The 26,249-nt window shown below is 43.9% G+C and overlaps 1 protein-coding gene across 2 annotated transcripts; it reads right to left on the reverse strand.

The window, feature by feature from the left end:
* Positions 1-25,332, reverse strand: LOC122939569 (secreted Ly-6/uPAR-related protein 1-like). Of its 2 annotated transcripts, none has more exons than XM_044295661.1 (3): positions 25,225-25,332; positions 20,447-20,566; positions 1-507 (listed from the first exon to the last, which is right to left on the reverse strand). In XM_044295661.1, the coding sequence occupies exons 1-3, from the start codon at positions 25,301-25,303 to the stop codon at positions 254-256; spliced, it is 453 nt and encodes a 150-aa protein (XP_044151596.1). In that variant the 5' UTR covers positions 25,304-25,332; the 3' UTR covers positions 1-253. The 2 variants fall into 2 exon arrangements, with proteins under 2 accessions (XP_044151596.1, XP_044151597.1); XM_044295662.1 differs by having other exon boundaries at positions 25,156-25,300.
* Between the last annotated feature and the right edge of the window lie 917 nt (positions 25,333-26,249).

Genomic DNA, 26,249 nt, shown 5'->3' on the forward strand with positions numbered 1-26,249 from the left:
TATTACAATTTATTAATGAGTAAGGCTCATAATATATGACAATGAGTAAACAGTGATGAGTGAGAACCCCTGATGTCCCAGTGGGCAATAAGGGTCTTTGAAATGGTTTATAGAGATGGAGGGTCATAGCTAGGCTTCACCTGGGGCTAGGTAAAAAGCTTGGCATCCCTCCCAAGATCACCTGCCCCGCTAAGCCCCCTAGCTACACTGCGGCAGATTTCTTCTTCATCACATCTTCTGCCCAGGTTGATGGCTAAACGAAGAGTCCAAGGCTGAGTAAGGCCAGGCCAGGGATGAAGTCTCCATAAGTGCCACCTTTCATGATACTGGGAGAACCATTCATGGGATGGCCGGTATAATTCACGTAGAGCTCATACAGCTGGTTACACAGATCCCCTTTGCAGCAGTACACCTGACTTTCTTCCCCTAGGGAGTTGGGATCGCTCTGGAAGCAGTTTGTCGCACAGTCTCTGGTCACCAGCTGATTTCCGGACACAAAGGGATATCCTGGAAAGAAAAAAATAAGAAGTTATTACAAGGTGTCGTACTCTTGGCACCGCCCACTGGCAAGAGACATAGGAAGAACAGACCACCAACAGATCCATAGTACAATATACGGTACATAAGCTCCAAAGCGCCCTCTAGTGGTGACTCCAAGCAGCCACAATTTCATCCCATGTTAATAGCATTAACCCCTTCCCGCCTTAGCTAGTTCTGGCTGTTATGCCGTGGGGATTTTTTTCTTTTTTCCCCCATGCTCTCTTTATGAGAGCCATAACTTTTTTATCTATTCAAATAACTTTTTTCCATTGAGTTTGTTTTGTAGGATGAGTTTTATTTTTCAGTAGAACCATATAACCTATTAGCTTTTATTAACCATTTTTTCTATTTCGTGTTATAAATTTTGCGCCATTCACTGTGCAGCGTTACTGTTATCCGACTGGTCGGTACATTGTTATTATTGGAACCTGGTCATGTGACCTCAAGTCTGACGCCTTGTTTTAATGTGTGGCTGACTTCCTGTGAACTACAGGATGACATCATCACCAATCAAATCCCTCCTGGCAGCTCTCAGATGACTTCCCTATCTAAGGCTTGTTTCACATTAGCGGCTAAGATCCAGCAGGCTGTTCTGCCAGGGAACAGTCTGCCGGACCTGTGCGCACTTCGCAATTGCCGGAGGTATGTAAGGCTCTGTCCAGCCCCATCTATTATAATGGAGACTGGCGGAGAATGATCAGCGTTCTTTTTTTTTCAGCCGATTCTCAGCATAGTTGCCGGAATGTGACCAGATCTCCGCCAGTCCCCTTTATAGTTAATGGCAATGTCGGAGTGCAAAGGCATCCGGCGGGCTGTTCCCTGCCGTGAGTAATTAGGGTGTGGCTATCTAATTAGGAGAAGTTAAATAGCCAGTCTTGAGGGCAGCTCAGTCCTTTGAATCCAGAAAAATAAAGCAATCTGGTTTGAGAGCTGCACTTATAGAACCAGGCAAACAACACGAGTTTGCAAGCAATCACGTGTTTGATTTCAAGTGTGTGTTTGTATTAAAGGGATATTCCTATCTCAGACAATGGGGGCATATCTCCTGACCTACAAGGAGAACGGAGTGGGGAGAGCTGTGGCTGGAGCACCCAGGATTTCCCAGGGTCCGTCCACCACCAAGCGCTGCTCCCCGCTGCTCCCATAGAAGTGAATGAGAGCGCACCACGCCACCATCATTTCTATGGGGCAGCCGGAAAAAGCCAAGCCAGCGCTCGGCTATTTTCGTCAGCCCTATTGAAATGAATGGAAGACGGCTGTGCATCCGTATTGAGCCCTCCATTCATTTCCCCGCTCCGTTCTCATTGTAGGTGTGGATCCCAGAGGTGGGACCCGCACCTATCAGCCAATGGGGGCAAGTTTTAACACTGAGAAGCATTGGTAATTTGGAAAAGAGTTTTCTGCTCACTGAGCAAGAGCTCTATGGGGTAGATGTGGAGGAGGATGGTAGCGAGGAGGCTCAGGAAAGTGAGGTAGGTAGCTGGATATAATTCAGAAAGTGGGGTAGTGGAAGAGTGCGAGTGAGGCTAGCCCTGATCTGACACAAGGTTGGCAGATGAGGGGGATGTCAGTTCAGGGACAGCACTGCTGCAGCCGGACACTTCCTCTGCCAATCAGGAGAATGTCAGCTCCAGTAAGCAGGGGACCAGGAGAGCAGGCCAGACAGGTGCTGGTAGTGGGAGACTCAATTATTAGGGGAACAGATAGGACGATCTGTCACAAAGACCGGGATCGTCAAATGGTGTGTTGTCTTCCTGGTTCTTGAGTTTGAAACATCGCGGATCGGGTTGACAGATTACTGGGAGGGGCTGGAGAAGATCCAGCGGTCATGGTCCATATCGTAACCAATGACAAAGTTAGAGGCAGGTGGAACGTCCTTAAAAATTATTTTAGGGATTTAGGTCACAAGCTTACGACAAGGATCTCAAAGGTAGCCCTTACTTGTACCATGACCCGCGGGAGATTAGGGAGGGGAACAAGTGGCTCAGGAACTGTTGTAGGAAGGAGAGGTTTGGGTTCCTGGAGAACTGGGACGACTTCTCTCGTCGGCTACAGGCTCTATCGTCGGGATGGGCTGCACCTCAATTGGGAAGGGGCAGCTGTGTTGCGGGAGAAGATGGCTAGAAAGTTGGAGGAGTGTTCAAACTGTTTGGGATGCAACAACATGTACCATATACAGTATTGTGTATTATTATCACTTGACACTTGCACTGTAGGTTAAGGTTACCAGTTGTGTATATCTGTAAAAACTTGTTGGTTTCTCTCTCTCTCCCATTATACCAAGATGGCTGCTTTTACAGTGTGCTGAAATGTCTTGTATGTTTGGAACTTAATCCACACAAGTAAACCAAGTTCTGCCTCATCACAAGCTACTAGTGTCTTCTGTAACCCACAACCAACATAAACTAGGAGGGTCTGGGGGGGAGGGAGGTAATTACGTTATAGGATGGGAAGATAGTGCAGAGAGAGACCGGGGGCGAGGTAGTGGGACTGGGGGAGGAATGGAAGGAGGGACTAGAACAGTTCAGAAGGAAAAGTGTAGGGTAAAAAATATACATAAACCTGTTAATTGTATGTATACTACAGAGGACAGTATACTATAAATATACTACAGAGGACAGTATATTGTATATATACTACAGAGGATATTATACTGTGTATATATATACAGTACAGAAAATGAAAAACAAAAAAATTAGTGGCAATTCTGGAGGAGCTGCTCAGCCCATGGCACTGTAGCGTGTCTTTAGTTAGGGGAGCAGCCCGACCGCATGTGGACCGCAGTAATCGACTAACCCCAGCAAAATATGCATACAATGGAGGATGTCGGCGCGGTCCACATGCACCACAAGAGCAAACTACACAGAATGTAGCAATCATAGAGAACACACAGAGAGAATGCACCAAACAGATATAACACTGACTATGCTGGCAAGACATAAGTAAAGGTATTAAAAGCTGAGACTTTCGCCAATATGTTCCAGTCATGGAGATATCGGAGCCCACATGCACCACGTCACGGTTTCTCAGCATGGCAAGGGGTCCTAACCACTGCTCTGACTATGGTGTGAACACGGTCTGGGGATGATATAATTTTTTTTTTTTTTTTTTCATTTTCTGTCTTGTTAGATTTGACTGTGTTTGCCTTTACTTGGCACTCTAGCACTTTTTTGCACCTGGTAACCTCCCTCACATGGTCTGGTGTGGGTGTGGCTCGCGGCCTGGCTTCATCCACATTGTACAACCACAGCATTTATGCTGGGCAATTGTGGGGAGCTTGGCTGTGAGCTGAATTATATCATCCCCAGACCGTGTTCACACCATAGTCAGAGTAGTGGTTAGGACCCCTTGCCATGCTGAGAAACCGTGACGTGGTGCATGTGGGCTCCGATATCTCCATGACTGGAACATATTGGCGAAAGTCTCAGCTTTTAATACCTTTACTTATGTCTTGCCAGCATAGTCAGTGTTATATCTGTTTGGTGCATTCTCTCTGTGTGTTCTCTATATATATACAGTACAGACCAAAAGTTTGGACACACCTTATCATTCAAAGATTTTTCTTTATTTTCATGACTATGAAAATTGTAGATTCACACTGAAGGCATCAAAACTATGAATTATCACTTGTGGAAATATATACATAACAAAAAAGTGGGAAACAACAGAAAATATGTCATATTCTAGGTTCTTCAAAGTAGCCACCTTTTGCTTTGATTACTGCTTTGCACACTGTTGCCATTCTCTTGATGAGCTTCAAGACATAGTCACCTGAAATGGTCTTCCAACAGTCTTGAAGGAGTTCCCAGAGATGCTTAGCACTTGTTGGCCCTTTTGCCTTCACTCTGCGGTCCAGCTCACCCCAAACCATCTCGATTGGGTTCAGGTCCGGTGACTGTGGAGGCCAGGTCATCTGGCGCAGCACCCCATGACTCTCCTTCATGGTCAAATAGCCCTTACACAGCCTGGAGGTGTGTTTGGGGTCATTTTCCTGTTGAAAAATAAATAAGGGTCCAACTAAACGCAAACCGGATGGAATAGCATGCCGCTGCAAGATGCTGTGGTAGCCATGCTGGTTCAGTATGCCTTCAATTTCGAATAAATCCCCAACAGTGTCACCAGCAAAGCACCCCCACACCATCACACCTCCTCCTCCATGCTTCACGGTGGGAACCAGGCATGTAGAGTCCATCCACTCACCTTTTCTGCGTCGCACAAAGACACGGTGGTTGGAACCAAATATCTCAAATTTTGACTCATCAGACCAAAGCACAGATTTCCACTGGTCTAATGTCCATTCCTTGTGTTCTTTAGCCCAAACAAGTCTCTACTGCTTGTTGCCCGTCCTTAGTGGTTTCCTAGCAGATATTCTACCATGAAGGCCTGATTCACACAGTCTCCTCTTAACAGTTGTTCTAGAGATGTGTCTGCTGCTAGAACTCTGGGTGGCATTGACCTGGTCTCTAATCTGAGCTGCTGTTAACCTGCGATTTCTGAGGCTGGTGACTCGGATGAACTTATCCTCCGCAGCAGAGGTGACTCTTGGTCTTCCTTTCCTGGGGCGGTCCGCATGTGAGCCAGTTTCTTTGTAGCGCTTGATGGTTTTTGTGACTGCACTTGGGGACACTTTCAAAGTTTTCCCAATTTTTCGGACTGACTGACCTTCATTTCTTAAAGTAATGATGGCCACTCGTTTTTCTTTACTTAGCTGCTTTTTTCTTGCCATAATACAAATTCTAACAGTCTATTCAGTAGGACTATCAGCTGTGTATCCACCTGACTTCTCCACAAGGCAACTGATGGTCCCAACCCCATTTATAAGGCAAGAAATCCCACTTATTAAACCTGACAGGGCACACCTGTGAAGTGAAAACCATTTCAGGTGACTACCTCTTGAAGCTCATCAAGAGAATGCCAAGAGTGTGCAAAGCAGAAATCAAAGCAAAAGGTGGCTACTTTGAAGAACCTAGAATATGACATATTTTCAGTTGTTTCACACTTTTTTGTTATGTATATAATTCCACATGTGTTAATTCATAGTTTTGATGCCTTCAGTGTGAATCTACATTTCATAGTCATGAAAATAAAGAAAACTTTTTGAATGAGAAGGTGTGTCCAAACTTTTGGTCTGTACTGTAAATATATATATATATATATATATATATATATATATATATATATATACAGGGAGTGCAGAATTATTAGGCAAATGAGTATTTTGACCACATCATCCTCTTTATGCATGTTGTCTTACTCCAAGCTGTATAGGCTCGAAAGCCTACTACTAATTAAGCATATTAGGTGATGTGCATCTCTGTAATGAGAAGGGGTGTGGTCTAATGACATCAACACCCTATATCAGGTGTGCATAATTATTAGGCAACTTCCTTTCCTTTGGCAAAATGGGTCAAAAGAAGGACTTGACAGGCTCAGAAAAGTCAAAAATAGTGAGATATCTTGCAGAGGGATGCAGCACTCTTAAAATTGCAAAGCTTCTGAAGCGTGATCATCGAACAATTAAGCGTTTCATTCAAAATAGTCAACAGGGTCGCAAGAAGCGTGTGGAAAAACCAAGGCGCAAAATAACTGCCCATGAACTGAGAAAAGTCAAGCGTGCAGCTGCCAAGATGCCACTTGCCACCAGTTTGGCCATATTTCAGAGCTGCAACATCACTGGAGTGCCCAAAAGCACAAGGTGTGCAATACTCAGAGACATGGCCAAGGTAAGAAAGGCTGAAAGACGACCACCACTGAACAAGACACACAAGCTGAAACGTCAAGACTGGGCCAAGAAATATCTCAAGACTGATTTTTCTAAGGTTTTATGGACTGATGAAATGAGAGTGAGTCTTGATGGGCCAGATGGCTGGATTGGTAAAGGGCAGAGAGCTCCAGTCCGACTCAGACGCCAGCAAGGTGGAGGTGGAGTACTGGTTTGGGCTGGTATCATCAAAGATGAGCTTGTGGGGCCTTTTTGGGTTGAGGATGGAGTCAAGCTCAACTTCCAGTCCTACTGCCAGTTTCTGGAAGACACCTTCTTCAAGCAGTGGTACAGGAAGAAGTCTGCAAGGTAAGAAAAACATGATTTTCATGCAGGACAATGCTCCATCACACGCGTCCAAGTACTCCACAGCGTGGCTGGCAAGAAAGGGTATAAAAGAAGAAACTCTAATGACATGGCCTCCTTGTTCACCTGATCTGAACTACATTGAGAACCTGTGGTCCATCATCAAATGTGAGATTTACAAGGAGGGAAAACAGTACACCTCTCTGAACAGTGTCTGGGAGGCTGTGGTTGCTGCTGCACGCAATGTTGATGGTGAACAGATCAAAACACTGACAGAATCCATGGATGGCAGGCTTTTGAGTGTCCTTGCAAAGAAAGGTGGCTATATTGGTCACTGATTTGTTTTTGTTTTGTTTTTGAATGTCAGAAATGTATATTTGTGAATGTTGAGATGTTATATTGGTTTCACTGGTAAAAATAAATAATTGAAATGGGTATATATTTGTTTTTTGTTAAGTTGCCTAATAATTATGCACAGTAATAGTCACCTGCACACACAGATATCCCCCTAAAATAGCTAAAACTAAAAACAAACTAAAAACTACTTCCAAAAATATTCAGCTTTGATATTAATGAGTTTTTTGGGTTCATTGAGAACATGGTTGTTGTTCAATAATAAAATTAATCCTCAAAAATACAACTTGCCTAATAATTCTGCACTCCCTGTATATACTACAGAGGACAGTATACTGTATATACACTACAGAAGACAGTATACTGTGTGTATATATATATACACTACAGAGGACAGTATGCTGTATATACACTACAGAGGACAGTATACTATATATATATACTACAGAGGACAGTATACTGTATATATATTCTACAGAGGACAGTATACTGCTTCAGATGGATCTGGATAGATTGGAGGCTTGGGCAGAGAAGTGGCAGTTGAGGTTTAACACTGACAAATGTAAGGTTATACAGATGGGAAGGAATAATGCAAGTCACCCGTACATACTAAATGATAAAACACTCGGTAACACTGACATGGAAAAGGATCTAGGAATTTTAATAAACCGCAAACTAAGCAGTAAAAACCAGTGTCAGGCAGCTGCTGCCAAGGCCAATAAGAAAATGGGTTGCACATAAGGGGCATAGATGCCCGTGATGAGAACATAGTCCTACCACTTTACACATCGCTAGTCAGACCACACTGGAGGACTGTGTACAGTTCTGGGCTCCTGTGAACAAGGCAGACATAGCAGAGGTAAAGAGGGTCCAGAGGAGGGCAACTAAAGTAATAACTGGAATGGGGCAACTACAGTACCCTGAAAGATTATCAAAATTAGGGTTATTCACTTTAGAAAAAAGACAACTGAGGGGAGATCAAATAACTATGTATAAATATATCAGGGGTCGGTACAGAGATCACTCCCATCATCTATTTATCCCCAGGACTGTGACTGTGACGAGGGGACATCCTCTGCGTCTGGAGGAAAGAAGGTTTGTACACAAACATAGAAGAGGATTCTTTACGGTAAGAGCAGTGAGACTATGGAGCTCTCTGCCTGAGGAGGTGGTGATGGTGAGTACAATAACGGAATTCAGGAGGAGCCTGGATGTATTTCTGGAGCGTAATAATATTACAGGCTATAGCTACTAGAGAGGGGTCGCTGATCCAGGGAGTTATTCTGATGCCTGATTGGAGTCGGGAAGGATTTTTTCCCCTTAAGTGGGGAAAATTGGCTTCTACCTCACATTTTTCTTTTTGCCTTCCTCTGGACCAACTTGCATGAAAACAGGTCCAACTGTATGGACAGAGGACTTTTTCTGCCTTATAAATTATGTTACTAACAGGCTGCTGGATGTTTAACACTAGTGTGCAACTAGCCTAAAGGGCCAGAAGTGCAGATATATAGTAGGCACGTGTATACAGTGATTAGCTGCAGTTATATAAACCTCCTTACTGTCTGTACTATCTGTGTGTGCTGACTCTCCACTGTAGTTCTATGAGATGTAGCTTCAAACTGGTTTCCCTGCCTCCGGCATGTAAGAGCAGACAGGGCAGAGAGAGATGACAGGTTCCTTCTACATCACATAGGAGAACATGGAGACCCTGCAGGGGACAGCAGCTGTGTCACTGATCTGTCATGGCTGCCTTTACGCAGAACACTGATAAGGCTCCACCGTCCACCTCCTCTACCTCTGCAAAGCCCGACATGTTGGGAAATATAGGATTCATTAGGAAAACCATATCCAAGGGGGAGAAGAAATCAAGATGGCTGACAACCACCCCAAATTTTTTTTAAAAATCACACATCAAATAAAACAGGTATACACAAGAGCCTCTATCTTATTCTTTAATAACGGCCTCACCCGCATTATATAGGCAAATAATCTGGGCATGGAAAAAATTTGCAATTTTGCCATTGTTTTTTCATTTTTTTTCTGTGTTCTCCATGTGGTTTATATAACATCTTTATTCTATCGGTAATTATGATTTTGTTGATACCAAATGTGTTATTTTTTTGCTAGGCTTCCTCCTTCCCTATGATGTCCCCATTGGCCCCGTGCATTTGAAGGACCCATGGAGACAAAAGGAGCCTCCTTCTATTGGCTACGGCATTTAAGGGGTTAAACTTCTGGGATCATTGCTAACTCCGATCCCGGCAGATGCAGGACGGCTTTATCCATATATCACAGCTGACACCTGCTCCAGAGGCCGCAGCATCCACACAGCATAAAACTGTCCTGAATGGGGATGAGCGAACCCGAACTGTATAGTTCGGGTTCGTACCGAATTTTGGGGTGTCCGTGACACGGACCCGAACCCGAACATTTTCGTAAAAGTCCGGGGTCGGGTTCGTTGTTCGGCACTTTCTTGGCGCTTTTTGAAAGGCTGCAAAGCAGCTAATCAACAAGCGTCATACTACTTGCCCCAAGAGGCCGTCACAGCCATGCCTACTATTGGCATGGCTGTGATTGGCCAGAGCACCATGTGACCCAGCCTCTATTTAAGCTGGAGTCACATAGAGCCGCCCGTCACTCTGCTCTGATCAGTGTAGGGAGAGGTTGCAGCTGCTGCTGTTAGGGGGCGAGATTAGGCAGGGATTTACTCAGCAAAAACACTTAATGAAGTTATCGATCTACAGCTGTGAATCATTCATCTTCTGCTATTCAATTGCTCACTGTTTTTAGGCTGCCCAGAGCGTTTTTCAGTCACTTTTTTCTGGGGTGATCGGCGGACATATTGTGTCTTGTAGTGCGCCAGCACAAGCTGCCACCAAGTCCATTAAACCATCAATAGTGTGTTGTTGTTTTTTTGCTATATCCTACATCAGGGGCTTGGCCGTGCTTGTATTTTATTGAGGGGTGAAATACAATTGCCAAAATAGCAGTACCCTAAATCTGGTGTTTCAGCTGTGGCCAGCCAATTGTAATACTGTCTGCTGTCTGGCAAAGGATATATTTTTGTTCTGGGTTGAAATACAATTCCCAACTTAGCAATTCCCTAAATCAGTGGTTTCTGCTGTATCAGGCCTACTATAAATCTATCCATAAAAGGGTATATTAGATTGAAGGTGCTGATAGGGTCATTCAGAATAACTTCACACACCCGCTACCGTGCATTTCCAAGTCTAATTCTGTCTGTAAACGTATACCTGTCACCCAGCGCCTAAATACTAGGCCTACAATTTATATTCAGCTAAATCTGTGGTTACTGCTGTGCCTGTATTAGTGTAATACGGTACCTAAATAGATAGCCAGATAGTGTTAGGTGTCTGTAACAAAAGGCCTGAATTTGAATACAATACATTGGGCCAAATAATATTTTTGTTGTTGTGGTGAACGGTAACAATGAAGAAAACATCTAGTAAGGGACGCAGACGTGGACATGGTCGTGGTGGTGTTAGTGGACCCTCTGGTGCTGGAAGAGGACGTGGCCGTTCTGCCACATCCACACGTCCTAGTGTACCAACTACCTCAGGTCCCAGTAGCCGCCAGAATTTACAGCGATATTTGGTGGGGCCCAATGCCGTTCTAAGGATGGTAAGGCCTGAGCAGGTACAGGCATTAGTCAATTGGGTGGCCGACAGTGGATCCAGCACGTTCACATTATCTCCCACCCAGTCTTCTGCAGAAAGCGCACAGATGGCGCCTGAAAACCAAGCCCATCAGTCTGTCACATCACCCCCATGCATACCAGGGAAACTGTCTCAGCCTCAAGTTATGCAGCAGTCTCTTATGCTGTTTGAAGACTCCGCTGGCAGGGTTTCCCAAGGGCATCCACCCAGCCCTTCCCCAGCGGTGAAAGACATAGAATGCACTGACGCACAACCACTTATGTTTCCTGATGATGAGGACATGGGAATACCACCTCAGCATGTCACTGATGATGACGAAACACAGGTGCCAACTGCTGCGTCTTTCTGCACTGTGCAGACTGAACAGGAGGTCAGGGAGGAAGACTGGGTGGAAGACGATGCAGGGGACGATGAGGTCCTAGACCCCACATGGAATGAAGGTCGTGCCACTGACTTTCAGAGTTCGGAGGAAGAGGCAGTGGTGGGACCGAGCCAACAGCGTAGCAAAAGAGGGAGCAGTGGGCAAAAGCAGAACACCCGCCGCCAAGAGACTCCGCCTGCTACTGACCGCCGCCATCTGGGACCGAGCACCCCAAAGGCAGCTTCAAGGAGTTCCCTGGCATGCCACTTCTTCAAACAATGTGCTGACGACAAGACCCGAGTGGTTTGCATGCTGTGCCATCAGAGCCTGAAGCGAGGCATTAACGTTCTGAACCTGAGCACAACCTGCATGACCAGGCACCTGCATGCAAAGCATGAACTGCAGTGGAGTAAGCACCTTACAAACAAGGAAGTCACTCAGGCTCCCCCTGCTACCTCTTCTGCTGCTGCCGCCTCGGCCTCTTCTGCTGGCGCCGCCTCGACCTCTTCTGCTGCTGCCGCCTTGGCCTCTTCCTCCGCCTCTGGAGGAACGTTGGCACCTGCCGCCCAGCAAACAGAGGATGTACCACCATCACCACCACCTCCGTCACCAAGCATCTCAACCATGTCACACGGCAGTGTTCAGCTCTCCATCTCACAAACATTTGAGAGAAAGCGTAAATTCCCACCTAGCCACCCTGGATCCCTGGCCCTGAATGCCAGCATTTCTAAACTACTGGCCTATGAAATGCTGTCATTTAGGCTGGTGGACACAGACAGCTTCAAACAGCTCATGTCGCTTGCTGTCCCACAGTATGTTGTTCCCAGCCGCCACTACTTCTCCAAGAGAGCCGTGCCTTCCCTGCACAACCAAGTATCCGATAAAATCAAGTGTGCACTGCGCAACGCCATCTGTGGCAAGGTCCACCTAACCACAGATATGTGGACCAGTAAGCACGGCCAGGGACGCTATATCTCCCTAACTGCACACTGGGTAAATGTAGTGGCAGCTGGGCCCCAGGCGGAGAGCTGTTTGGCGCACGTCCTTCCACCGCCAAGGATCGCAGGGCAACATTCTTTGCCTCCTGTTGCCACCTCCTCCTTCTTGGCTTCCTCCTCCTCTTCTTCCACCTGCTCATACAGTCAGCCACACACCTTCACCACCAACTTCGCCACAGCCCGGGGTAAACGTCAGCAGGCCATTCTGAAACTCATATGTTTGGGGGACAGGCCCCACACCGCACAGGAGTTGTGGCAGGGTATAGAACAACAGACCGACAAGAGGTTGCTGCCGGTGAGCCTCAAGCCCGGCCTGGTGGTGTGCGATAATGGGCGAAATCTCGTTGCAGCTCTGGGACTAGCTGGTTTGACGCACATCCCTTGCTTGGCGCATGTGCTGAATTTAGTGGTGCAGAAGTTCATTCACAACTACCCCGACATGTCAGAGCTGCTGCATAAAGTGCGGGCCGTCTGTTCGCGCTTCCGGCGTTCACATCCTGCCGCTGCTCTCCTGTCTGCGCACCGCCTCATATGCGACGTGACCACCAGGTGGAACTCCACCTTGCACATGCTGGACAGACTGTGCGAGCAGCAGCAGGCCATAGTGGAGTTTCAGCTGCAGCACGCACGGGTCAGTCGCACTGTGGAACAGCACCACTTCACCACCAATGACTGGGCCTCCATGCGAGACCTGTGTGCCCTGTTGCGCTGTTTCGAGTACTCCACCAACATGGCCAGTGGCGATGATGCCGTTATCAGCATTACAATACCACTTCTATGTCTCCTTGAGAAAACACTTAGGGCGATGATGGAAGAGGAGGTGGCACAGGAGGAGGAGGAGGAGGAGGAGGAAGAGGGGTCATTTTTATCACTTTCAGGCCAGTCTCTTCGAATTGACTCAGAGGGAGGTTTTTTGCAACAGCAGAGGCCAGGTACAAATGTGGCCAGCCAGGGCCCACTACTGGAGGACGAGGAGGACGAGGATGAGGAGGAGGTGGAGGAGGATGAGGATGAAGCATGGTCACAGCGGGGTGGCACCCAATGCAGCTCGGGCCCATCACTGGTGCATGGCTGGGGGTAAACGCAGGACGATGACGATACGCCTCCCACAGAGGACAGCTTGTCCTTACCTCTGGGCAGCCCGGCACACATGAGCGACCACATGCTGCAGTGCCTGCGCAACGACAGCAGAGTTGCCCACATTTTAACGTGTGCGGACTACTGAGTTGCCACCCTGCTGGATCCCCGGTACAAAGACAATGTGCCCACCTTACTTCCTGCACTGGAGCGTGATAGGAAGATGCGCGAGTACAAGCGCACGTTGGTAGACGCGCTACTGAGAGCATTCCTGAATGTCACAGGGGAATAAGTGGAAGCCCAAGGCCAAGGCAGAGGAGGAGCAAGAGGTCGCCAAGGCAGCTGTGTCACGGCCAGCTCCTCTGAGGGCAGGGTTAGCATGGCAGAGATGTGGAAAACTTTTGTCAACACGCCACAGCTAACTGCACCACCACCTGATACGCAACGTGTTAGCAGGAGGCAACATTTCACTAACATGGTGGAACAGTACGTGTGCACAGCCCTCCACGTACTGACTGATGGTTCAGCCCCCATTCAACTTCTGGGTCTCCAAACGTGTATTCAGCACGGCAGGAGGCGTCATTACAGACAAACGCAGCCGCCTGTCTACAGCCAATGTGGACAAGCTGACGTTCATAAAAATGAACCAGGCATGGATCCCACAGGATCTGTCCGTCCCTTGTCCAGATTAGACATTAACTACCTCCCCTTAACCATATATTATTGTACTCCAGGGCACTTCCTCATTCAATCCTCTTTTTCTTTTCATTTTACCATTATATTGCGGGGCAACCCAAAGTTGAATGAACCTCTCCTCTGTCTGGGTGCCGGGGCCTAAAAATATCTGACAGTGGCCTGTTCCAGTGTTAGGTGACATGAAGCCTGATTCTCTGCTATGACATGAAGCCTAATTCTCTGCTATGACATGAGGCCTGATTCTCTGCTATGACATGAAGCCTGATTCTCTGCTATGGGACCTTTCTCCTCTCTCTGGGTGCCGGGGCCTAAAAATATCTGACAATGGCCTGTTCCAGTGGTGGGTGACGTGAAGCCTGATTCCCTGCTATGACATGAAGCCTGATTCTCTGCAATGGGACCTCTCTCCTCTGTCTGGGTGCCGGGGCCTAAATATCTGACAGTGGCCTGTTCCAGTGGTGGGTGACATGAAGCCTGATTCTCTGCTATGGGACCTCTCTCCAATTGATATTGGTTAATTTTTATTTATTTTATTTTTATTTTTATTCATTTCCCTATACACATTTGTTTGCAGGGGATTTAACTACATTTTGCTGCCTTTTGCAGCCCTCTAGCCCTTTCCTGGGCTGTTTTACAGCCTTTTTAGTGCCGAAAAGCTCGGGTCCCGATTGACTTCAATGGGGTTTGGGACGAAGTTCGGGTCGGGTTCGGATCCCGAACCCGAATATTTCCGGGAAGTTCGGCCGAACTCCTCGAACCCGAACATCCAGGTGTTCGCTCAACTCTAGTCCTGAAACACAGCTACACATACTTTCCAAAACATCCTGGATGCTTCCGAGGAGTTGGCAAATCTCCCAGGTGCCAGGGAAACCCCTTGGTACTTCCTGGCAATCAGCCACTACCTGTCATCAGGCACAGCACATGCACCCATTGGCTTTGTAAAGATGCTTTCTACAAAGGGGTTGGTGCTTGTAATAGGCTTGTAATAGGGGCATCTCTACCCCCAGAAAAAATTTGGCTGGCATGCAGCGCGTCTTCATCTCCTCGCAAGCATGTAGTTATTGTATGTCCTGTAGTGAAAAGGGGTTAAAAGCCTTAAACTGCTATATAAAGATTGCCACTACAGCTATATAAAGATTGCCACCTCGTGGCGGCACTACAGCTATATAAAAATCGCCACCTGGTGGCAGCAGAAGGGTGCTGAGATTTTTAGCGATGGTTACGATAAAGTAGATACAGTTACACCTGATGCTCTATTAGACCAAGGGCATGGGCGAGGGAAAATAAAGAGCTTTTAATTAAAAAAATCTGTGTTTTAGAGGACAAGACAGGGGGGGGGGGTATATACCAATTTCAAGGGCAATTGGAGTAACTTAGGTTCGGAACGAATAGATTCGGACCTGAACCCAACTTTTTGATAAAATACGTAGAATCCGAAATGAATCTTGGAAGATTGGCTCATCTCTAGATAGGAGTAACCCTTTTAGTAGACAGAAGGATGTACCCTAGCACATTGATGCACCTTAAGGGTGTGTTCTGCAGTGGCTGGGTTTGGGGTGGCCCCAATGCTACACCGGGTACCCCAGACACCGTTGAGGTGTCACCACTTGTTGCTGCTCTCCAGAAGGGATGGTAAGGCATGGTGCTCCCTAATGGTAAATAAGTCCAGAAAGTCAGGGTCTGCAGTAACTAGGGTGCTTCTTTAAAAGAGAAACTCAGGTACAAGACAGTACAGGTAAGGTATAGGGCTGGCTTCTCCAGTCTCCTCCAGTGCAGAAGAAGGGTTCATGCTAAGGATAGACCTGAGCTAGCTGTCCCTCTCTCTCAGAAGGCTGGCATCCTGGTCAAGGGCCCACGGTCTGTGGCTCAGTAGTCCGGGTGGCTCCTTGATCACAGGGCTAGTGACCCATGGTCTGTGGCTCAACGTCCCCATCTCAGCGTCTTCTTCTGGTCACTCATGCAGGCTGGCATGAGTCTCCCCTCCAAGCACTGGTCCCTAAATGCAGCACCCTAGGGACTCTGACTGCTCTCCTTATATACAGTTTCTAACTAAATTGGAACCTTCTAGTGGGAGGGGTGGAGTGAAGAAGCTCAGTACAGACAGATACATTGTAACACTTTCCGTCTCCCATAGACTTACATTAAAGCTTCAATGATACTCAATGACACAGCAGGTTTTACTAGACAAAAACAAGTTTCCAGACATAACAACAGAGCTAAAACCAGACATTCAAAAGGTCAGTCTGTCTGCTTTTGGTGGTAAACAACATCTAGCTTTTTCCTCCAAAACATGCTTGTGGCGAAACCAACCTCGCCACGGTGTTTTGGAGGGGGCTGTTTACCAGCCTCCTGCCCTGGGATTATGGTCCCTTAAGTTATTGGGTCTTAAGGCACTTGGGACGGAGCCTCTGTCCCTGGATTGCATCCTCTGCCTTACTTGCTTGGATGAAGCACATGGTGAGAACAATAGATAGCGGCCATTGTAGCTCACAGACACTGTTCTGACTTTCCAACACGGTGCTATCTTGCCTGTATTTGGTGCACAGAGACATCATTCAGTAGTTTGAAACTACCAAACAGGGGACACATTTATTAGTGACTATTTTCGGTATAACTTGTATATTTTCAGTGTAACTGTATCTTCCAAACTACTGAACGGATGTGGGTGAATTTTGGACATGTGGTTCACCCAGATCCCCCGGTTCCGAGGATATATTGGTTATGGGGTTATTGCATGTTTTGGGGTTCCTGTGATATGTTTTATAAAACTGTATTTCTCTGCCTTTGATAATTATATTCGCCCTTGTGTTCAATAATCATCACCGGCAGAGGGGAGGGTTTTGTGTGGGTGTGTTTCTATTGTCCCATTGTCCCATTGTGTGTTTAAATGGTGATGTCTGTCCTGTTGTCTCCACGTGTGTATTGGCGATCTCCCCTTTGTCCTGAGAGATAATTGGATTGCCCTTGGTTGTCTCCCAGGCAGAGAGGAGGAAACCATGATGCATTGTGGGGATGTGTTGTATCTGTTCTGTATTTGCAAAACTGTAATAAAAACCAGGCTGGGTGTGCCAGCACATCAGAGCACTGTTTGACCCTCAACACGGAGCCTTGTCTCGTCATTGGGGGGATTCCATGTATGCTGTTAGAGACTGATTGCCAGGAGTGTAAGCTGACTGATACGCTTTTCCTGTTCGTCTGCTGACAGCTATTTGCGAGGTTCCAGTTTGGAGTGCTATTTTGTATCCAGTTCGGGAGGTTGGTGTTCTGCAGTAGCTGTGCCTGTCTCTCGGAAAGGGGCATATCGCCTAAACGGATTTTAACCCATTGTCTGCTGAAACGGTCCGTTACAATGCTCTTCTTTAAGCCCTATGGCAGCTGTGGAAAATTACCAGCTTCTTATTCAAAGTCCTAACAGTCTCTGTGTTCTTTAGCCCTTTCCACAGAGCCATGTAAATACAGTGATAACGAACAGGATATATATCACTATATATATATATATATATATATATATACATATACATATATATTAAATGCAGTAACACAGTAATAAACAGTATAAGTTAACCCTTTCAAGAGAAATAAAGTAAGAAGCTTTAACTTTGCATAGGAGATATAGGCGAATGTCCAAATGTCAAAGTACTCCCTGCTCTAGGGCACTACAGTTCAAACTGAGGATTTTGGGTGCAGGTTTCAGTGTGGATTCAGTGCAGAAAACTAGGCCAGATCTGCACTGAAACAACCTCCCTTTGCTTCCAATTGGAGGCTGCGTTGCAGTTCCTGCGGCTCATGGTTTTCAAGCTCACGCTTATAATGTCCAGGTCCATTCTTGCCGTGGTTACTGTGCGGACGCCTCACCAAGCCGCAGCAGGAGCCTGTTTAGCAACTATAGAGGATGCGCATGAAAACTTACGGCAGAAACCACGGCGCAGCGGACAAAATTCTCTGTCTGAACATGCCCCTAGGTTGCTGCACCACACGGAGGCTAAAATCAGGAGTGGAGAAAGTATTAAGGGCAGATGCGACTTCTCTGTCTGTGAATCCACTCCTGCATCAATACACCTGGACGTGTAGCAGCCCCCTTCTCTCCTCCGCTGTGCCGCAATGACCCCTCTCCTCGACTGACGGTGTCACGTATCATCAGTATTCTCTTGCTGGGCCCTGTAATAATGTGCAGTCAACAACACCAACTCCAGAACAGACCTCCGAAAGTGAAGGAGAGGGCACAGCAGACCTCCGAAAGTGAAGGAAAGGGCACCGCGCATGCACAGTATGCTATTTATTCATTTCTATGGGGGACCCACAAAAATTAATGGAGGTGGTTGTAACCATGGAAACGAGCAGTGTATAATGTAATGGAAAAAAGAATCCAGCCAGCAAAGGAGTCAACATAGAGAATCACAATACATTAGGAAGTGCCTTGTATTAACTTGCTCCACATGATTAATGCCATTCATTTGCTGAAGTGACACAACCTCTTTAAACCCCTTCCCAACATATGACGCAATAATACGTCATGGCGTCAAGTGACTTGCCGCATTTTGAAGTACTATTACATCATGGTAATCAGGTGGCCACCGGAGCGGTGTGTTCCCGATCACTGCAGGGGCCCGGCAGTCCCTGATAGCCAGGCCCCTGCTTTATCCGCTGGCAACAATGTAAAAGCCAAAGCCGGCTGATTAACCCCTTATAGGCCACGGTCAGCGCTGACCACGGCATAGAAGGTGTATGCGGCGGGTGAGGGAGCCCATCGGGTTGCCGTGCTGCTGTGCCGGGGACCCGATGGGTAACAAGGCAGACCGATGCCATCCACAGGCTGCCCAATGCCTTGCCCAGCATTGGGAATGGGCTTTTACGTGGTCGAGGAGATCCAGCCCCAGGCCTGGTCTCCTAGGCAACCTGTCCAGACCCAGTCCCGTCTCGTAGGCAACCTGTCAGTGTATTACTCAGTGTAATACACTAACAGGCAATGCATTACAAAACAGATGTATTGTAATGCATTGCAGAGTGGATTAGACCCAGAGTGGGACAGAAATAAAGGGGGAAAAAAAGGAAAAAAAGTTAATAAAAAAATAAAGTTTCAAGTAAAGAAATAAAAAAAGCCTCTTTCCCCTAATTTTATAATAAAAAATAATGAAAAAACACACATATTAGTTATCAACACGTCCGTAACGACTGGCTCTATTAATATATCACATGATCCACCCTGTCCAATAAACACCATAAAAAGTTTATAAAAACGGTGTCAAAAAAAGTAATTTTTGTCACCTTACATTACAAAAAGTGCAACACCAAGTGATCAAAAAGTAGTATGTCCCCCAAAATGGTACCAATAAAACTGTCACCTCATCCCACAAAAAATGAGTCCCTACATAAGAAAATCGCTTAAAAAAAAACAAAAAAACATAGCTCTCAGAACATGGAGACACTAAAACATAATTTTTGGTTTCAAAAATGCTATTATTGTGTTAAAGTGAAATAAATGTATACATATTAGGTATCGCCGCGTCTGTAACAACCAGTTCTATAAAAATATCACATGAGCTAACCCCTCAGGTGAACACAGTAAGAAAATAAACATAAAAACATTGCCAAAAAAGCAATTTTTTGTCACATCACAAACATTGCAACACCAAGCGATCAAAAAGGCGTATGCCCCTCAAAATAGTGCCAATCAAATCGTCACTTCATCCTGCAAAAAAATGAGACCCTACCTAAGACAATCGGTCAAAAAATAATGGTGACACTAAAATATTATTTTTTTCCTTCAAAACTGCTATTATTGTGTTAAAGTAAAATAAATAAGAAAAGTAGACATTAGGTATTGCCGCATCCGTAACAACCAGCTCTATAAAAATATCACATGACCTAACCACTCAGGTGAACACCGTTACAGCAGTTTACCACCATATGTGGGGTGTTTCTGTAAACCACTGGATCAGGGTAATAAATATAGAGTTTTGTTTGGCTGTTAACCCTCGATGTGTTAAAAAAATAAAAATTGAAAAGCTGCCAAAAAAGTGAAATTTTGAAATTTCATCTCCCTTTTCTTTTAGTTTTTGTGGAACACTTTAAGGGTTAACAAAGTTTGTAAAATCAGTTTTGAGTAGCTTAAGGGGTGTAGTTTCCATAATGGGGTAATTTATGGGGGGTTTCCACTATGTAAGCCCCACAAAGTGACTTCAGATCTAAACTGGTCTTTAAAAAGTGGGTTTTGGACATTTTCTTAAAATTTTAAGAATTGCTTCTAAACTTCTAAGCCTTCTAACGTCCCCCCAAAAATTTAATCTTCCCAAAAAATAAAATGACATTTACAAACTGATGCCAACATGAAGTAGACATATGGGGAATGTTAAGTAATAACTCCTTTATTCGGTATCACTTATTGTTTTGAACTCAGAGAAATTGAAATTTAGAAATTTTTTGATTTTTTTCATAATTAAAGGTGAAATATATTGACTCAAATTTATGACTGACATGAAGTACAATGTGTCACAAGAAAACAATCTCACAATGGCTTGGATAAATAAAAGCTTTCCAAAGTTATTGCCATATAAAGTGACACATGTCAGATTTGCAAGAAATGGCCTGGGCAGAAGGGCGAAAACTGGCCCGGGGTAGAAGGGGTTAAGGATGTTATCTTTACCAGTTATTGCTATTTCCAGGAGCTCGCACTCACCGGTGTTTGGGCTCATCGTCACCGTCTTGCAGCCTTTCGCCTCTTGTGGACATTCCTTTATTTGGTTGCAGCTCTGGACTTCAGTCATTTCGTAACAAAAATAACACTGAAGAGACTGAGCTGAAGAAGGAAGAGGGAGAAATGGAAGTCACAGACGTGTTCAGTGCACAACATGGTGGACATCAGATCGGTACTACAATGCACAGCGGTATTATAGTAGTTATATTCTTGTACATAGGAGGCCGTATTATAGTAGTTATATTCTTGCACATAGGAGCAGTATTATAGTAGTTATATTCTTGTACATAGGATCAGTATTATAGTAGTTATATTCTTGTACATAGGAGCAGTATTATAGTAGTTATATTCTTGTACATAGGAGCAGTATTATAGTAGTTATATTCTTGTACATAGGAGGCAGTATTATAGTAGTTATATTCTTGTACATAGGAGCAGTATTATAGTAGTTATATTCTTGTACATAGGAGGCAGTATTATAGTAGTTATATTCTTGTACATAGGAGCAGTATTATAGTAGTTATATTCTTGTACATAGGAGCAGTATTATAGCAGTTATATTCTTGTACATAGGAGCAGTATTATAGCAGTTATATTCTTGTACATAGGAGCAGTATTATAGTAGTTATATTCTTGTACATAGGAGCAGTATTATAGTACTTATATTCTTGTACATAGGGGGCAGTATTATAGTAGTTATATTCTTGTACATAGGAGGCCGTATTATAGTAGTTATATTCTTGCACATAGGAGCAGTATTATAGTAGTTATATTCTTGTACATAGGAGCAGTATTATAGTAGTTATATTCTTGTACATAAGAGCAGTATTATAGTAGTTATATTCTTGTACATAGGAGCAGTATTATAGTAGTTATATTCTTGTACATAGGAGCAGTATTATAGTAGTTATATTCTTGTACATAGGAGGCAGTATTATAGTAGTTATATTCTTGTACATAGGAGCAGTATTATAGTAGTTATATTCTTGTACATAGGAGGCAGTATTATAGTAGTTATATTCTTGTACATAGGAGCAGTATTATAGTAGTTATATTCTTGTACATAGGAGCAGTATTATAGCAGTTATATTCTTGTACATAGGAGCAGTATTATAGCAGTTATATTCTTGTACATAGGAGCAGTATTATAGTAGTTATATTCTTGTACATAGGAGCAGTATTATAGTACTTATATTCTTGTACATAGGAGCAGTATTATAGTAGTTATATTCTTGTACATAGAAGGCAGTATTATAGTAGTTATATTCTTGTACATAGGAGCAGTATTATAGTAGTTATAGTCTTGTATATAGGAGGCAGTATTATAGTAGTTATATTCTTATATATAGGAGCAGTATTATAGTAGTTATATTCTTGTACATAGGAGCAGTATTATAGTAGTTATATCCTTGTACATAGGAGCAGTATTATAGTAGTTATATTCTTGTACATAGGAGCAGTATTATAGTAGTTATAGTCTTGTATATAGGAGGCAGTATTATAGTAGTTATATTCTTATATATAGGAGCAGTATTATAGTAGTTATATTCCTGTACATAGGAGCAGTATTATAGTAGTTATATCCTTGTACATAGGAGCAGTATTATAGTAGTTATATTCTTGTACATAGGAGTAGTATTATAGCAGTTATATTCTTATATATAGGAGCAGTATTATAGTAGTTATATTCTTGTACATAGGAGCAGTATTATAGTAGTTATATTCTTGTACATAGGAGCAGTATTATAGTAGTTATATTCTTGTACATAAGAGCAGTATTATAGTAGTTATATTCCTGTACATAGGAGCAGTATTATAGTAGTTATATTCCTGTACATAGGAGCAGTATTATATTATATTCTTGTACATAGGAGCAGTATTATAGTAGTTATATTCTTGTCCATAGGAGCAGTATTATAGTAGTTATATTCTTGTACATAGGAGCAGTATTATAGTATTATATTCTTGTACATAGGAGCAGTATTATAGTAGTTATATTCTTGTACATAGGAGCAGTATTATAGTAGTTATATTCTTGTACATAGGAGCAGTATTATAGTAGTTATATTCTTGTACATAGGAGCAGTATTATAGTAGTTATATTATTGTACATAGGAGCAGTATTATAGTAGTTATATTCTTGTACATAGGAGCAGTATTATAGTAGTTATATTCCTGTACATAGGAGCAGTATTATATTATATTCTTGTATATAGGTGCTGTATTTTAGTAGTTTTAGTAATGGCTTGTTTACACAGGCAAATAGCCTCTTTAAAATTATGACTTGCACTTTGTCTTTCTCAGGTTAAAAAGATGAAGGATAGCCACATATCCCATTGAAATGAATGGGAGGTCCTTTTCAGGCCTTTTTCCCAGCTTATTGCAATGCAGTTTCTGTGTCGGGGAACCCCCCCCCCCCCCCATAAAAAAAAAATCCTTCTTAACAAGCTCTTATGGTAGGTAATTCGTGCATTGTCTATTACACTGTGTCTTACTTTTTTTTAATTCTTCTTAGTTTAGTATAGACAAATTAGAATTATAGAATTCATATACATTTAACCCCTGTGAGGGGTAAATCCACTCCTCATCATCCTGTCATCGTGATCTTTATTTTACCCATCCAAGTCCTCATTGACCTCGCTAGTGTAAAAAGCCCTTGATGAAATCTGTCATTGATCCAAGCTTATGGTCGGTGTCAGGATTTTCAGTGTTTGCTTTTCCTATTTGCTCAGTGTTAATCCTCCTGTATTCTGTGTAATGTGAGAAATCTTGGCCGGCAGAACAACTCTCCCAATTTCAAGTTCATTGCAAAATACAGAATTTAAATCAACATAATCAAGGCTTCTCGTGCTTTAGTCTGATATGTTTCGACACAGGGTGTAATAGGTAGCTGAGATCTGTGATCGGATTGTTAGGGAATCTATATCTGATGCTATGGACTCGCTGTCACAGTTACAGCGCTGAAAATATTACAGAACTGCAGGGCCACAGTCACACGTGCATGATTTGGTGAATAGTGAGTGCAGCTCTGGAGTATAATACAGGAAGTAACTCAGGATCAGTACAGGATCAGTAATGTATGTACACAGTGACTGCACCAGCAGAATAGTGAGTGCAGCTCTGGAGTATAATACAGGATGCAACTCAGGATCAGTACAGGATAAGTAATGTATGTACACAGTGACTCCACCAGCAGAATAGTGAGTACAGCTCTGGACTATAATACAGGATGTAACTCAGGATCAGTACAGGATAAGTAATGTATGTACACAGTGACTGCACCAGCAGAATAGTGAGTGCAGCTCTGGAGTATAATACAGGATGTAACTCAGGATCAGTACAGGATAAGTAATGTATGTACACAGTGACTTCACCAACAGAACAGTGAGTGCAGCTCTGGAGTATAATACAGGATGTAACTCAGGGTCAGTACAGGATAAGTAATGTATGTACACAGTGACTGCACCAGCAGAATAGTGAGTGCAGCTCTGGAGTATAATACAGGATGTAACTCAGGATCAGTACAGGATAAGTAATGTATGTACACAGTGACTGCACCAGCAGAATAGTGAGTGCAGCTCTGGAGTATAATACAGGATGTAACTCAGGATCAGTACAGGATAAGTAATGTAATGTACACAGTGACTGCACCAGCAGAATAGTGAGTGCAGCTCTGGAGTATAATACAGGATGTAACTCAGGATCAGTACAGGATAAGTAATGTATGTACACAGTGACTGCACCAGCAGAATAGTGAGTGCAGCTCTGGAGTATAATACAGGATGTAACTCAGGATCAGTACAGGATAAGTAATGTATGTACACAGTGACTGCACCAGCAGAATAGTGAGTGCAGCTCTGGAGTATAATACAGGATGTAACTCAGGATCAGTACAGGATAAGTAATGTAATGTATGTACACAGTGACTCCACCAGCAGAATAGTGAGTGCAGCTCTGGAGTATAATATAGGATGTAACTCAGGATCAGTACAGGATAAGTAATGTATGTACACAGTGACTGCACCAGCAGAATAGTGAGTGCAGCTCTGGAGTATAATACAGGATGTAACTCAGGATCAGTACAGGATAAGTAATGTAATGTATGTACATAGTGACTGCACCAGCAGAATAGTGAGTGCAGCTCTGGAGTATAATACAGGATGTAACTCAGGATCAGTACAGGATAAGTAATGTATGTACACAGTGACTCCACCAGCAGAATAGTGAGTGCAGCTCTGGAGTGTAATACAGGATGTAACTCAGGATCAGTACAGGATAAGTAATGTATGTACACAGTGACTGCATCAGCAGAATAGTGAGTGCAGCTCTGGAGTGTAAGGGAATATCCACACTGCACCAGCAAACGTGTTTAGTTTTGCTGTACCTGCTGCTTCAGATTCATCACAAAATTCACTCATTTATATATGAAGGGCAGCTGAACAATATCACAATCTGCTGTTAAAGTGAAAGAAATAAAATGTCTGTCACCATTCTTTACACTGCATGTAGCATTCAGAGGTCTAGAGAAGATAAAGTAGATTGAAAAATTGTTTATATTGTAATGTGTTTTTTTCTGTTTCAGAATCAACTATTATCTATCTATCTATCTATCTATCTCCTATCTATCTATCTATCTATCTATCTATCTATCCCTTCATCCTTCTGTCATTAGAACATTTCCAGTCTCTTACCCACATCCACAGTTAGAGCCACAGCCAGGAGGCAGGTGATCACAAGTCCTCTCATCTCTGCGTCCTCACCTGTAATAAGAGCACTGTGTATGTAAGGCTTGATACTCCTAAGGCTCAGCCGTCCCCTCCTGATTATCACATCAACCATAAGATATAAAGGGTATACTGCATCGTGGCATAACGAATGACGTGCTAATTATCAGGTTGTGTGTCCTCTCGCATCAGACCCATAATTATCCAATTTATCTGTAATGTTCCTGCCACTGGTTCAAATGATAAATATTCAGTAATTACAAAGAGACATTCAATTAATAGTAATAAGTGAACCTATTTACAAGAAAAGTCATAGTAACCATTTATAAGGCTGAATACAGCCCTCTGTCCATCCAGTTCTGCCTGTTATCCTGCAAGTTGATCCAGAGGAAGGCAAAAAAAAACCCTGTGAGGTAGAAGCCAATTTTCCTCACTTTAGGGGAAAAAAATTCCTCCCCGACTCCAATCAGACATCAGAATAACTCCCTGGATCAGCGACCCCTCTCTAGTAGCTATAGCCTGTAATATTATTACACTCCAGAAATACGTCCAGGCCCCTCCTGAATTCCGTTATTGTACTCACCATCACCACCTCCTCCGGCAGAGAGCTCCATAGTCTCACTGCTCTTACCGTAAAGAATCCTCTTCTATGTTTGTGTACAAACCTTCTTTCCTCCAGACGCAGAGGATGTCCCCTCGTCACAGTCACCGTCCTGGGGATAAACAGATAGAGAGATCTCTGTACTGACCCCGGATATATTTATACATACTAATTAGATCTCCCCTCAGTCATCTTTTTTCAAAACTAAATAACCCACAACTGCCCAAAAACTAACGTTCTTCACCACAATGTGTTACTGGACAGCCAATCTTTGATATTTAAAATAAAAAATAAAGTTATAAATTAGCACATGCAACCGATGAATAGTCATGGGGGTTGTACTAGTGTCAGAGGAGTAGTCATGGGGGTCATGCTGGTGTCAGAGGAGTAGTCATGGGGGTCATGCTGGTGTCAGAGGAGCAGTCATGGAGGCCATGCTAGTGTCAGAGGAGTAGTCATG

The sequence above is a fragment of the Bufo gargarizans genome, chromosome 5, assembly GCF_014858855.1.
Source record: "Bufo gargarizans isolate SCDJY-AF-19 chromosome 5, ASM1485885v1, whole genome shotgun sequence".
NCBI lineage: Eukaryota > Metazoa > Chordata > Amphibia > Anura > Bufonidae > Bufo > Bufo gargarizans.

Coding starts and splice junctions, on each gene's coding strand:
- LOC122939569 (XM_044295661.1), bottom strand. CDS start 25,303: ATGGTTGATGTGATAATCAGGAGGGGACGGCTGAGCCTTAGGAGTATC. Junction 20,567..25,224: donor ACACAGTGCTCTTATTACAG/GTGAGGACGCAG, acceptor TTCCTTCTTCAG/CTCAGTCTCTTCAGTGTTAT. Junction 508..20,446: donor GACGATGAGCCCAAACACCG/GTGAGTGCGAGC, acceptor TTTTCTTTCCAG/GATATCCCTTTGTGTCCGGA.